At 31.9% G+C, this 12,421-nt stretch overlaps 2 protein-coding genes across 3 annotated transcripts; one reads left to right on the forward strand and one right to left on the reverse strand.

Moving 5' to 3' along the window:
- Positions 1-2,561: 2,561 nt before the first annotated feature.
- Positions 2,562-6,087, reverse strand: LOC123916614. The gene has a single exon (XM_045968119.1). The coding sequence runs from the start codon at positions 5,244-5,246 to the stop codon at positions 4,458-4,460; it is 789 nt and encodes a 262-aa protein (XP_045824075.1). The 5' UTR covers positions 5,247-6,087; the 3' UTR covers positions 2,562-4,457.
- A 1,053-nt stretch (positions 6,088-7,140) lies between these two features.
- Positions 7,141-12,041, forward strand: LOC123916615 (26S proteasome non-ATPase regulatory subunit 13 homolog B-like). Of its 2 annotated transcripts, XM_045968121.1 has the most exons (6): positions 7,143-7,357; positions 9,807-10,253; positions 10,545-10,625; positions 10,738-10,934; positions 11,028-11,127; positions 11,570-12,041. In XM_045968121.1, the coding sequence occupies exons 1-6, from the start codon at positions 7,217-7,219 to the stop codon at positions 11,753-11,755; spliced, it is 1,152 nt and encodes a 383-aa protein (XP_045824077.1). In that variant the 5' UTR covers positions 7,143-7,216; the 3' UTR covers positions 11,756-12,041. The 2 variants fall into 2 exon arrangements, with proteins under 2 accessions (XP_045824076.1, XP_045824077.1); XM_045968120.1 differs by having other exon boundaries at positions 7,141-7,357; positions 10,738-11,127; positions 11,570-11,908.
- The last annotated feature ends 380 nt before the right edge of the window (positions 12,042-12,421 follow it).

Below are 12,421 nucleotides of genomic sequence, written 5' to 3' on the forward strand. Positions count from 1 at the left end.
TAAAAATTAATTATTTTATTATTTATATTTTATTAATTTTATTTTATGTATTTTAAAATATATTTTATAAAATAAATTAGTAATTTTTTTTCTTTTTATCCTATCCTGCTGGTAACCCAGCTCAAATTCAGGATAAGAATTATAACTAGAGAGACAGGATAGGATAAGCTTCAGGATTAACTTATCATATTCTGCTGTATCATCAAACACTGGATTGCGGCAGGATATGATACAGTTATTCAATCCTGTCTCTTATCCTATGCACCAAACATGCCCTAAAATGTCATGGACACATTCACAAAGTTAACATTAGAATGTGGTACTAATAAATTGCATGAAATTTTTTATAAGCATATAACTTAATTGATAGAGAGATTATATATACAACAATAGGAATTTAAATCCTAGTACTAGTAATCTAGTATATCTATTTGTTATGAAATTTCAGACGGTAAAATACTCTTAAAAGAAATTGCATGAATGAATGACTTATCTAACAAACAATAAATTCTTCAATGAGTTAGAAGAATGAAGAGTCCAAGTCAATTTTCAAAACACATAAACGTGGGACTTTTTTTTTTTTTTTTTCATTGGCAATTGAAAATAATGCATAAACGTGGGACTTTAATCATTATGGTGGTTGAAGTTTCTTCAAATAAAAAACCAAATTAAGAAATCATCCTAATTCCTAACCAATCATTATAATTGGTTGTTTAACAAAACTTAACAGCGCATAACGTTACAAAACATCTAGACCGACTCATACAACGTCGGTATAATTGCTTCACTTTCACAAAATCCACCTGTCCACGTTACCTGTGGGCCCCACGCGTTTCCCCGATCTTATAAATACTCCCTCATCCTTCATTCCCTTACAAATTCAACTCAATTTTCATCATAACACCTTCCCCATTCACAATTTCTCACATTTTTCATCTTCAAATTTCTCTATAAACTCCATAATTTCATTATGGCATCATCATCAGTTACAACAATGAAATTCTTCTCCTTCTTTGTCGTCATCGTCTTTGCTGCTGCCGTAGCCTCGGCTCAAGACCTTAGTCCCTCGTTAGCTCCGGCACCAGGTCCTGATGTCGGTGCTGCTGGATCTGTTACAAACTCGGTGGCTATGATTGGAGCTTCAATTGTGTTGTCACTCTTTGCCATCTTCAAGCACTGAGAAGTGAAAACAAGACACGGTTCCACTAATTTTCTTGTGGATCTCTTGGAAACATAACACAACTCATCATATGTTGGTTGTTTTGTTGTTTTACTGTATATGTAGCTATAATATTACGAGTTGATCTATGTACACATGAGAGCGGGGGAGATTTTTACCGTATTTGTTTTTATATTTCATTATTTATTGTAGGTATTGAGGAATAATAAGAAGGATTGTATAATTTCAATATGCTTGTGTGAACCATAGTTTTTGCTAGTTATCATTTCCCTAATTCTTATACGTTGGTTATCTTTAATTTTGTTTGGTATTTAACTCATTAAGAAGATTCTCAAAGAAAATTACTAGTATATCACTATTTCGTTAAAGACAAATTTTTAGCTCTCAATCAAGCTTCTGATTTTCCTCATAAGCGTACACTCGTATTATGCATTTTTCTCGATTTTTAATCTTTTAAAGAGTTGGATACATTGACACACAGAAATAATACAATTAAAATTAGAGTCTTGTTAACAGGTGCTCAAAAATACTATTATTTATTATTTATTTAAAAAGTGAAATATTTTAATTCTTAATAAATTGACTTTATATATTTTCATAAAAAATTTATAGAGACTTACTATTTAAGATGCTTGAAGAATATTTCGGGGACACTCGTTAATATTTAACTTAAAATTATTATACTCCTAATCCACCTTAAAATTGTTAATACTCCTAATCCATTTTTGTACAAATAAAATAAAACAAATTTAGTCTCATAAGTCCTAACTCAGCTGGAAAAAAATGACAAAATTGTTAGGTCGGATGTCGCGATCCGAGTTCAAATACGAAATCTCACAATTATGTGAGTTTAATTTCAATGGATTACCACTTCATTTAAGACAAAAAAAAATACAAATTTACAAATAAAATTGTGTTTATAAAAGTTTCAACTAATCCTGATAGAGTATAGTAAAAGTTGAAATTAATTTAAGTCGCTGAATTTGATCCAACAGTAAACGATTTGTATCGTATGTTATAGATAGTAAATTCAATATCAGCTCTATTGTAAAAATATATATATTATAAAAATAGTATAGACGTGGGTCCTCTGTTGGACTTGGATTTGTTGGATTTTTCAAAGAAAAATGAATTAAGAAAACATAACCAATTTCATCATTACTTATTGGTTTGTTTAACAAAACCCAACACCATTGTAACAAATCCCATACACAGCGCACAAACGTTAAGAAACATCTAAGCAGCCACCTCATTCATACCATGATACAGCAACAACGTCGGTATAATTTGTTTATCAAGCTCCAGCTGTCCACGTTTTTGTGGGTCCCACGCATTTTTCCAATCTTATAAATACTCACTCCTTCACCCTTCCATCACCAATTCAATTCAACATACATACAACATACATAGTACTTGCACAATTTCCTCTTCATTTTTCAATTTTGTCTATAATTTCCCAATATCAGCTACTTCAATGAAGTTTTTCTCTTTCTTTTTGGTTGTAGTCTTTGCCGCTGCCGTGGCCTCGGCTCAAGACCTTAGTCCTTCCTTGGCTCCGGCACCAGGTCCTGATGCCGGAGCTGCAGGATCTGTTACAAGTTCAGTGGCTATAATTGGAACTTCAATTGTGTTGTCAATGCTCGCCATCTTCAAACATTGAGAGAACAAGATGGTTCAACTAAGTTTCCTTTGGATGTTGTGAAAACAGAGGAAACAGAGCACAACTCACACATAGTAGTTATTGTTGTTTTCCTGTTGATGATGATTATTACGAGTTGATTTGTGTGTATACTTGAGAAGATGTTTACAATATTTACTATTTATATTTCATTATTTATTGTAAGTATTAAGGAAAAATAAGAAGGATTATTTATTGTTGAGTTTTATTATTATGAAGTAATTATTTTTCCTATTTCTTACATAAATTTCATAATTCATATGATAATTGAATCATGAATGTAATTCACATGTTAATGGTTGTTGTGTCTTCAATCTGAAATATTTATACTACATAGGATTAACAATTTCACAAATTGCATTTGGATCATGAAAGTGATATCATGGTTCCAAAATTCAAATTGCTGCAAACAGGATTGGTGAATGATTATTTTTGTATGAAATTCACTTCTCTTGCAGATTATGTTTTAGGCTTAGCATAGAGGCTTTATTAGAAAGCTCTGTGAGTGGTATATCTAAGTTGTGTTGTAACATACATTTGATCCATGATGATCATTGTTAAAACAATTTTTGTTAGCTCTTTTGAAGCTTCTTGTTTTGTTGGATCTGATTTTAGGGTGCTGCTATTATTTTGTTACTCCTCCTTGAACTAGACCCCAACCAACTGTAACTTGATTTTTTATCATTGAATGGTCTTAAGGGTTCTAGTGGAGTAGGCTTCCACAAATTCACTGGCCAAATTAGCAGCATCGCAATCCGACTATTGTTGGTCTGACGGAGCTCAGATAATAATTTACAATCAAGGAGGAGCTATACTGTCAATTGCATTTGCGGCAAGTAGTGTCACTGCATTGATTCGCGGAGGGTGGCCGCCTGCATACGCAAAATATAAGTGAGTAGCGGCCGTAGCATCTGCGAATGTGGCTGTTTAAGGCTACAAATTAATACTACTTGTGTACTTATTGCCTATTTTTTATGCAAATTTGATGTTAGGAACTACTTGGCCTTCAACTTTGGGACCTCATGTTGCCAACAACTACTATTTAGGGGATATATCAACACTGTCAACGTAAGACCAATTACATAGCTGTGTTTTGTTGCAACTGGGCTGTGTTTTGTTGAAACTGAATGGTTGGACTAGTTGTAATAAAAAGAGTTGGAGAAGGTCTTATTATGGTTGTTGCTACGTGGAGCTTTGTTGAAACACCAAATTAATGCTTCATAATGCAGAAGTTGTGACAGTGATATCCTTATAAGTAAGTTATATTGTATGATATTTTCTTCTATGGCTGTGTTTAATAAAGATAACCAAAGAGAAGGTTGAATATGAAAAAATGTAGAACTAATTAGTTATTTCCATTTGAAGATTGGATACTGTAAAACCAATGTCAATTGCAGGTTCTTAGAGAGACAAAGATCATGCAAACTGAGAACCTAAAAACTGAAAGGATTGGAATGTTTTCATTAATAATCTACACATAATGACTAACAAACAAGATAAGTTGTTTCTTACAATTAGTTACTTCCTAAGATAATACTTACATTACAATTATCTCTTGAAACAGATGGAGAGTGAAAAAATGAAAAACTAAATAACGGATTAATCGAGAATGATAATTTCTCCTTCTTCCCAATCTCTGTTAAGAAACTTGTCTTCATTCAAATCCGTCACTCTCACAAATTCGTCTTTTAGAACCAATCCAACAAACTTTTTCAATGGATTTAACTTGTAATCTTGCAATGAATGACCACAAAGCCTTTCTAGCTCCTTAAAAGAATCCAAGTTATCATCGATAAATACCGTTTGTACTATGTTTCGTACTGTCAATTCTGCAACTTTCCTTTGTTTCTTCCTTTCCAAGCTAACATCATTGCAACAGCCAAACAACTTACTTTGTGAAGCCAAAATAGAATCCACAACATGTTCCTTCTTAGGCTTGATTGTAGTAGTATCCATAACCACCTTCTTAGCTACAAACTTTGCATCAAAGAATGTTGTTTCTTCAGTAACATGTTGCTTTTTGGCCTTTTTAGCCGATAACTTTGCATCAATATTTGAAGACTTTTTACTTATATCAAGTTCAAATTTCCTTTTATTATTTCTTGCTGTATATGAAACTGATCCACAAATTGTTGTAACAGTTTCTTTTGGCTTTGCCGTCGATTTTTCTTCCTTGTTCTTCTCTTTCTCAGTTTCCCATTTTTCTTCCAAGTATTTCCACTTCATCTCAAACAGCTCACTTAGTTTCATTGCTATTCTTTGAATACTACGGCTCACTCGATGCAACACAATGGCATTGTAAAATACAATTCTAACATCACTTGCAAATTCATCAGTAGTGAGGTATAAACCTTTCTCTAGCTTCAACTTGATACTCTCAAAATCCATCAAGGGTTTACCTGTTTTTAGATCATTCCAAAATCACAATAGAGGAGTTAGCAATGATTCCATGTTAATAATCAATACTTCAAAAATAATCCTCAATAATAGAATTAATTTCTTGAGTGTATTTAGTCAAAAGAAGAAACAATATTCATCATGTGAACACATTTAGTCATAAACCAAAACAATACTCAGTCAAAAGAAAGTTACGAGTACCTAATTTTGTACCTATACACATACCACAATTTTCATCGGCAAACTATGTAAAACAAGAAAAGAAACAATTTTGGTCACAAGACAAGATTTATGTAACAATCAAAAGGGGTTTATCTTTGTTTATATTATGGAAGAACTTGACAAGAAAGAATGGGTGCCGAAACTTCCCTAAGGTTTTTGGGTCACTTTGATAAATAACAAAAAATACCTAAATTAGTGCCATAATGTGATCAAAGAACACTCAGATGTAAAATATAAGTTCAGTTACTGAACCAAAACAAAATTTGAGTATAGAAAAAACATGTATTCTATAAAAATTAGTTCTTTAGACTAACATGGATATGAATAATCAATAAAATTGAGACTAATGGAACATACCTCTTGAATTCATTGCATCTTGAAAATCTTTTCCATCTGGATTCGTTGTTAACCTTTTCAGAGTAACAAAACATTGTTGTTTCTTGAAATTGTCCATTTTGTTGATCACACCCAATGAACTATTTCTTGAATGTTCCATTAGATGCTAATGTGGAAAATCAAAAAACTATTTTTTTTTTTGGAAGTATGTTGGTGTTGTTTGAAGAGTGAAAAATAAAAAATAGTGTGATAAAAATGCGTTTATATCAAGTTAGTTATTGAACAAATCCAGCTGTTAAAAAAAAGATATAGTGTGATAAAAAGATATAGTGTGATAGAAAGATATAGTGCGAGGAGAGAGAAATAACGGATAATTAGATAACAAAATTAGTAGATATTTTTTTTTTACTTAAAAATGAGTAGATATATTACTAATAGATTTGTAAGATGGTTAAATTCAATAAAACACAATTTATATGTTCTTTTGGTTTTTCTTTTTCCTTGAACAAATCCAGCTGTTAAAAAAACGATATAGTGTGATAAAAAGATATAGTGCGAGGAGAGAGAAATAACGGATAATTAGATAACAACATTAGTAGATTTTTTTTTTTTACTTAAAAATTAGTAGATATTACTAATAGATTTGTAAGATGGTTAAATTCAATGAATTTTTTTTAAAAAAACACTTTAAAGGGGTTGATCATTTAATTGATAAAAAGATTGGTCTTGAATTTAAGAGGTTTCGAGTTCAAGTGTCGGTAGGATTTTTCAAAGGAAATAAGATAAGATTTTCTTCAAGTGCTAAATTTCATACCTATGACATAACTAATTTTTGTTTCTTCACTATCGGCATCCGTCCTATTGGACTGTCTCGGAGTCAGTCTGGAATCAAACAGTTTTAGGTCTCTCTCGACGCAGATGCGTGAGATTGAATCGTGGTCCTCCCTATCAAGTTCAGTATCAATCATCACTAGACCAATTAAAAAAATAAAATAGTTCAAAAAATCATTCAAAAAATGTGAAAGTATACACGAGTTGAATGAAAAGTAGAGATTAAAAACAATGACGGAAATAACTGCATGACTAAAAAGTACCAAGTTTTCAAAAAAAAAACAGCAGGACTAAAAAGTGTGGAAAAAATTTCGAGGACTAAAATAAAAATTTTGGGAAACTATAAAGACAAAAAAAACATATTTAACTCTAAAATAAAAAGTACAAAGAGATACAGTAAATATAAAAAGATACAGTAACTTTTTTTTAAGCAAAAACAAAAAGATACAGTATATTATTATAAAAATTAAAAAAACACATAAATATAAATCCACAAAGACCTCAAAAAAAGAAAAAGGGAAGAAAATCACAATTGTTTCTTTCTTCGTGAGATTTTTCTCGTTTGAATCGCCATGGCTGCTCTGCAATACCTTGAATCCCTTCGAAGTTCACATCCTGGACTCGGCGATTGGTCCAATTCTGTCGCGGATTTGTACCAGGAAAAGCTATGGCATCAGCTCACTCACAAGCTCGAAGAGTTCCTCGCTTTTCAGGTCTCACTCTTCGTGCTATCAATTGCTACAATAGTTGAATTCTTAGTTTTATTGTTTCTTATATCACCGTTTTTTAAGATTAGGGTTTGTATTTTTCTGTTTTGTTGCTACGGTTAACTTAATTTGGGAGTTGAGTTGTGACGATTTAGCTGATTTATGTTAGAGTTTGCTAGCGGAAGGTAAGGGAAAGAGTTGAGAGATTGAGCGTCTGTTTGGTTTGGAGTTTCACAACCCCAAACGTGAGTCTTCCTTCTCCAAACGTGATTCTGGCAGTTTCTGGTTTGTTTGGCTAAAAGCAAAATTGATTCTCCTTTACGCGGTTTACTGCCCAGACGTGAGTAATTTGGAAGCCACAATTTGGAGCTTCCACGTCAAAGTAGAATCGAATCCAAGCTATTAATTTTCGGTCACATGTATACTTACCTAACTACCCCTAACTTCTTCTTCTTCAATTTCCTCCTCCACTAAACATCTTCAAGCTTCAATAGTGAGGAAAATAAGCAGATCTGAAGGAAAATAAAAATGAAAGTGGAAGATGAAGAGAAATAGTGAGAAAAACGGTCAATTTCATAGAATCTTCGACAAAAACAAGGGATTTTGCCAACAAGAAAGAGGAAAGAAAAGGTGTTGGTGGGTCTAATGTTGTTGTAGCCAACAAGAAAGTTCTTGAAGAAATACACAGGTTGAGAAATTTCAGAGACAAAGTTGAGAACGAGGGAGATGAAAGATGGAATTTCTAAGTTCTATCATTTCATTGGAATTGGAAAGATTAATTAAAGAGTCCTTTTTATTTTTTTTATTAATCAAAATTTAGGTTCTAGAGAATTCTTTTACGTAAAATAATAAAATCCATGTATTGAAATAATAAATTATATTTACTTATTTAGTTTTAAATATACACATACTGATTGTAAAAAAAATATATACACTTATACCCATTTTTTTTTTGTATTACACTTATATCCATTTTGGTAATTATACATTCAAAATCAATTTTAATTTCAAATATCCAAACAACATGAATTGGTCAGAATCACTTTTGTACTAATACATCCAAACATACATCAATTTACATTCAACTCAATTTTAATCAAAATCAATTCTGTCAAACTCAATTCTATCAAACTCAATTCTGATCACCGCTAAACCAAACACATACTGAGAGAGGATGAGGGAAAGTTGTTAATTGCGTTAATTGAAAGAAGAGTTACATTGTTAGTTATATACAAAATTCTGTTACTTGCACACTAAGTAACAACTAACTAACAGACACAACTACTGTAACCGTAATTAACTCTCCTAAATTAACTTCCCTAACTGTCATAGACAGTTACTAACTGTGAACATCTGAACTGTACAGATGTTACGGCATCTGGTAGAACATCTGGATGTACAGATGTTACAGCATCATCTGGCAGAACATTTGGATTACATTTCAACAATTTAGGTTTTTTTTTAGTTGTGATTGGAATTGTGGTAAAGGTGGGGACTTTTTTTTGTTTTGGGTTTAAGTTTTATTTTTGGATCCGAGGATGTTAGGTAGGCTATAGGGTTGTGGTTTGGATTGACTTGTTTATGGAATTGAATTTTGGGTGTTGGGATATTTAGAATTAGGGTTTGGATGGAAAAAGGTTTTTTTCTTAAAATGGATTTGGAGTTTTGTTGTTCAGTGTTTTATGGGGAAGGATGTGAATGGTGGATGAAGGTTTTAGGGTGACTTTCTTTTTTGTTTGGTATATTTTGTTTTTAACGTAATTCAAGCATTGTAGTATTTGTTTTGAAGTTTATAACTTATGTAGAAAGCTTCACTTTGTATTATATATTATTATGGTTTGAGTTTTTGAAAATGTGATTGATAAGTTAAAGACTGTTAATGATCAGAGTACATTGTAGATGTTTCATTTTTAAAAAGATAGATGGTTTGCAGGATCAAATGTATCATAAATTGGGTTGAGTGGCATTATTTTCAACGAGGATCTTTATCAAAAAGCTTACATCCTTAGTGTGTCTACTTTTATCAACTTCTTTGTTTATGAAGAAATTTAAATTTTCAACTAGAAAATCATTGCTATCTTTGGAAACCATCATTCAATTTTAGTTTAGAATACAATTGAATATTTCATTACAATTGAAAATTGAATATTAAGAATGAAGTCCAAATTGTCATTTGGTTTTAGTACTCAGATGGATACTATGACAGAATTTGCTAAACTTATGTTTAGCTTCATTGTTCGATGTTAGTGATTATTTTACTAATGCTGCCACTCATCTATTAGCCTTCTGTATTTGAAGCATCAATGATGTTACACATTTTGTGCAAATTGTTATTTCTGTTTTTGAATCTAGTATAATTTTCCATTACTTCTACAAAGATAATTTACTCTGCAGTTGATGTATTGTGGTTTATAATTAATTTGTTTGACCATTTATTCTTAGTTTGAATTTTCAGGCTGGTGATGCTGCGATACAATTATATAACAATTTCATCACAGATTTTGAGACCAAAATCAACCTTCTCAAGCTTGCTCATTTAGCTGTGATGGTTTCCCGACAGTATTCTGAGAAAGAAGCTGCCATCTGTTATCTTGAAGGGGTCATTGAGAAACTGCAAGCCACTAGAGAGCAGCGTATAGAAGAGCCTATCCTATATATTAAGATGCAAATCGCCTTATTTAAGCTTGAACAAGGTGACCAAAAGGAATGCAAGAATCTTCTCGAAAATGGAAAGAGTACACTTGACAGCATGACAGATATTGATCCAACTGTCTATGCGAGCTATTACTGGGTATCTTCTCAACATCACAAATCCCGTCAGGAATTTGCCGAGTTCTACAAAAGTGCCCTTCTCTATTTGGCATACACAGCAGTGGAGTCACTCTCCAACTCATTCAAGCTGGTATGTTATTGAACTGTCTGAAATGTAAATGTAATGGTCACATAAAGATCAATTAGGTTCTTCGTATATTGTCCAATACAAAGGTTAACCTAATTGATCTTTATGTGACCATTACATTTACATACATTTTTACGTTGTTCTTACTGAAATCTAATACAGGGTGATGCTTTTATTTTGGTAAAATTGAACTGAATCTGTTCTGCTTTATAGGTTATACAGGAAATAGTATTCTATGGTTTATTTTCTATTTATCATGATATTAGTTAATGCTCCATTTTTGTCATCTGTTAGGATTTGGCATTTGACTTGTCACTTTCTGCCCTCCTGGGAGATAACATCTACAACTTTGGAGAGCTACTTGCCCATCCTATTGTGAGTATCTGCGGATTATTATTTTGGAATGCCTGCTATTTCAAGTTTCTTAACTCCACTCATCTATTTAAGTTATTATGTTGGATAACACAATTTATTATACCTTTGACAGATTAAGAGCCTCCTGGAAACAAAGGTAGAATGGCTCTACTATATTCTGCAGGCATTTAATTCTGGTGATTTAGTTCGATATCAAGAATTATGCCAGGTGCATAATGCTGCTTTAAGGGCTCAACCAGCACTAGTTCAAAATGAACAGAAGCTGTTGGAAAAGATTAACATTCTCTGTCTGATGGAAATTATATTCAGGTATATATTCATTAGATATGTCATCAAAATTTTGTTGATGAATTTGAAGCTGTTTGTTTTATTTCCAACTCAACTGATTGTGGTTATTTGCAGCCGGCCTTCGGAAGATCGAACCATTCCCTTGAGTGTAATTTCCGAGCGCACGAAACTTCCTATTGTGGATGTGGAGCATCTCCTTGTGAAGAGTTTATCTGTAAGTTCAACTTGAAGTTCTTGAATGTTGCTTTTCTTTGTAACCATCTAAAGTGGTTCACTTTCAAGTCATGGGGTTGGATAAATGTGACAGTTTCCTTGTTTCTTTTTGAGTCATTCTTGTTGTTTATCTTTTTCATTTGTCACTTGGCTTATATAATTTTTTAAGACACAGATGTCATGTTTCCACCTGAAGAATTATGTTGTTTCTTGGTTGTTACATACTTGTTTCAAGCAGGCTTCATTCTCTTCTGTTCTTTGCAGTATTACATACTTGTTTCAATTCAAAAAACAAAAATAGTTGTTAGGTTTCTGAGAAAAGCTTTTTGAAGTGTCCTAAAATCTACATATGCGGCGTGCATTTTTATTGTTTGGAAAGATCATATGTTGTCGGGCAATTGTGTTAAATTTTTAATGCTTGTATATGAAAAAAATTGTTGCAGGTTCATCTCATTGAGGGTATAATTGATCAAGTTGACGGCACAGTACACGTTTCCTGGGTGCAACCAAGAGTTCTGGGTATTCAACAGATAAAATCGTTACGGGATAGGCTGGACAGTTGGACGGGAAAAGTACACTCCACATTGTTGTCTATCGAGGCTGAAACACCTGATTTAATTGGATCATGAACCCCGGTCACTCCACTTTGTGTGAGTTTCTAATGACATATGTATTCAAAAAAAAATTCATAGTTAATTGCTAACAAAAAAATTATAAATTGCAAGAAAAAAAATTTAACACTCACAAAATTAAAGACACTTACATGTCAATAGATTATATTTTTCTATGTGTGTTCATATTTTAAAATTGTTTCATGATTTTTTTTTTTTATTTTCGACACCATAAAATATATCATTTTCTATGTATGTAAGATAGTTAAATTCAATAAATTATAAAAGAAAAAAAGAAAAAAAACTCCAAAGCGGGTTGATCATTTGAGTGATAAAAAGATTGGTCTTGAATTTAAGAAGGTTCCGCGTTCAAATCTCGGTAATATTCTTGAAAGGAAATAAATACTCTTTAAGCGATAAGATTTTTTTCATACCTAAATTTCATATCTATAATAAAATTTAAAAAAAACTAGATATTTCACTCGTGCGGGTATTACAGGGTGAATATTGTGGTTTGTGTGGTAGCAACACATTTTTTATTTGATTGAATATTACATATATAAACCTACATATTATATCTAATATACTGATGTAAACAAATAATAGCAAAAGGGAAACTAATTATGAATATACAAACAATTAATAGACAAACATGATATGGAGAAAAATCAACAGCTTAAATCC

The sequence above is a fragment of the Trifolium pratense genome, linkage group LG3 (genome assembly GCF_020283565.1).
Source record: "Trifolium pratense cultivar HEN17-A07 linkage group LG3, ARS_RC_1.1, whole genome shotgun sequence".
In the NCBI taxonomy this organism is placed as follows: domain Eukaryota; kingdom Viridiplantae; phylum Streptophyta; class Magnoliopsida; order Fabales; family Fabaceae; genus Trifolium; species Trifolium pratense.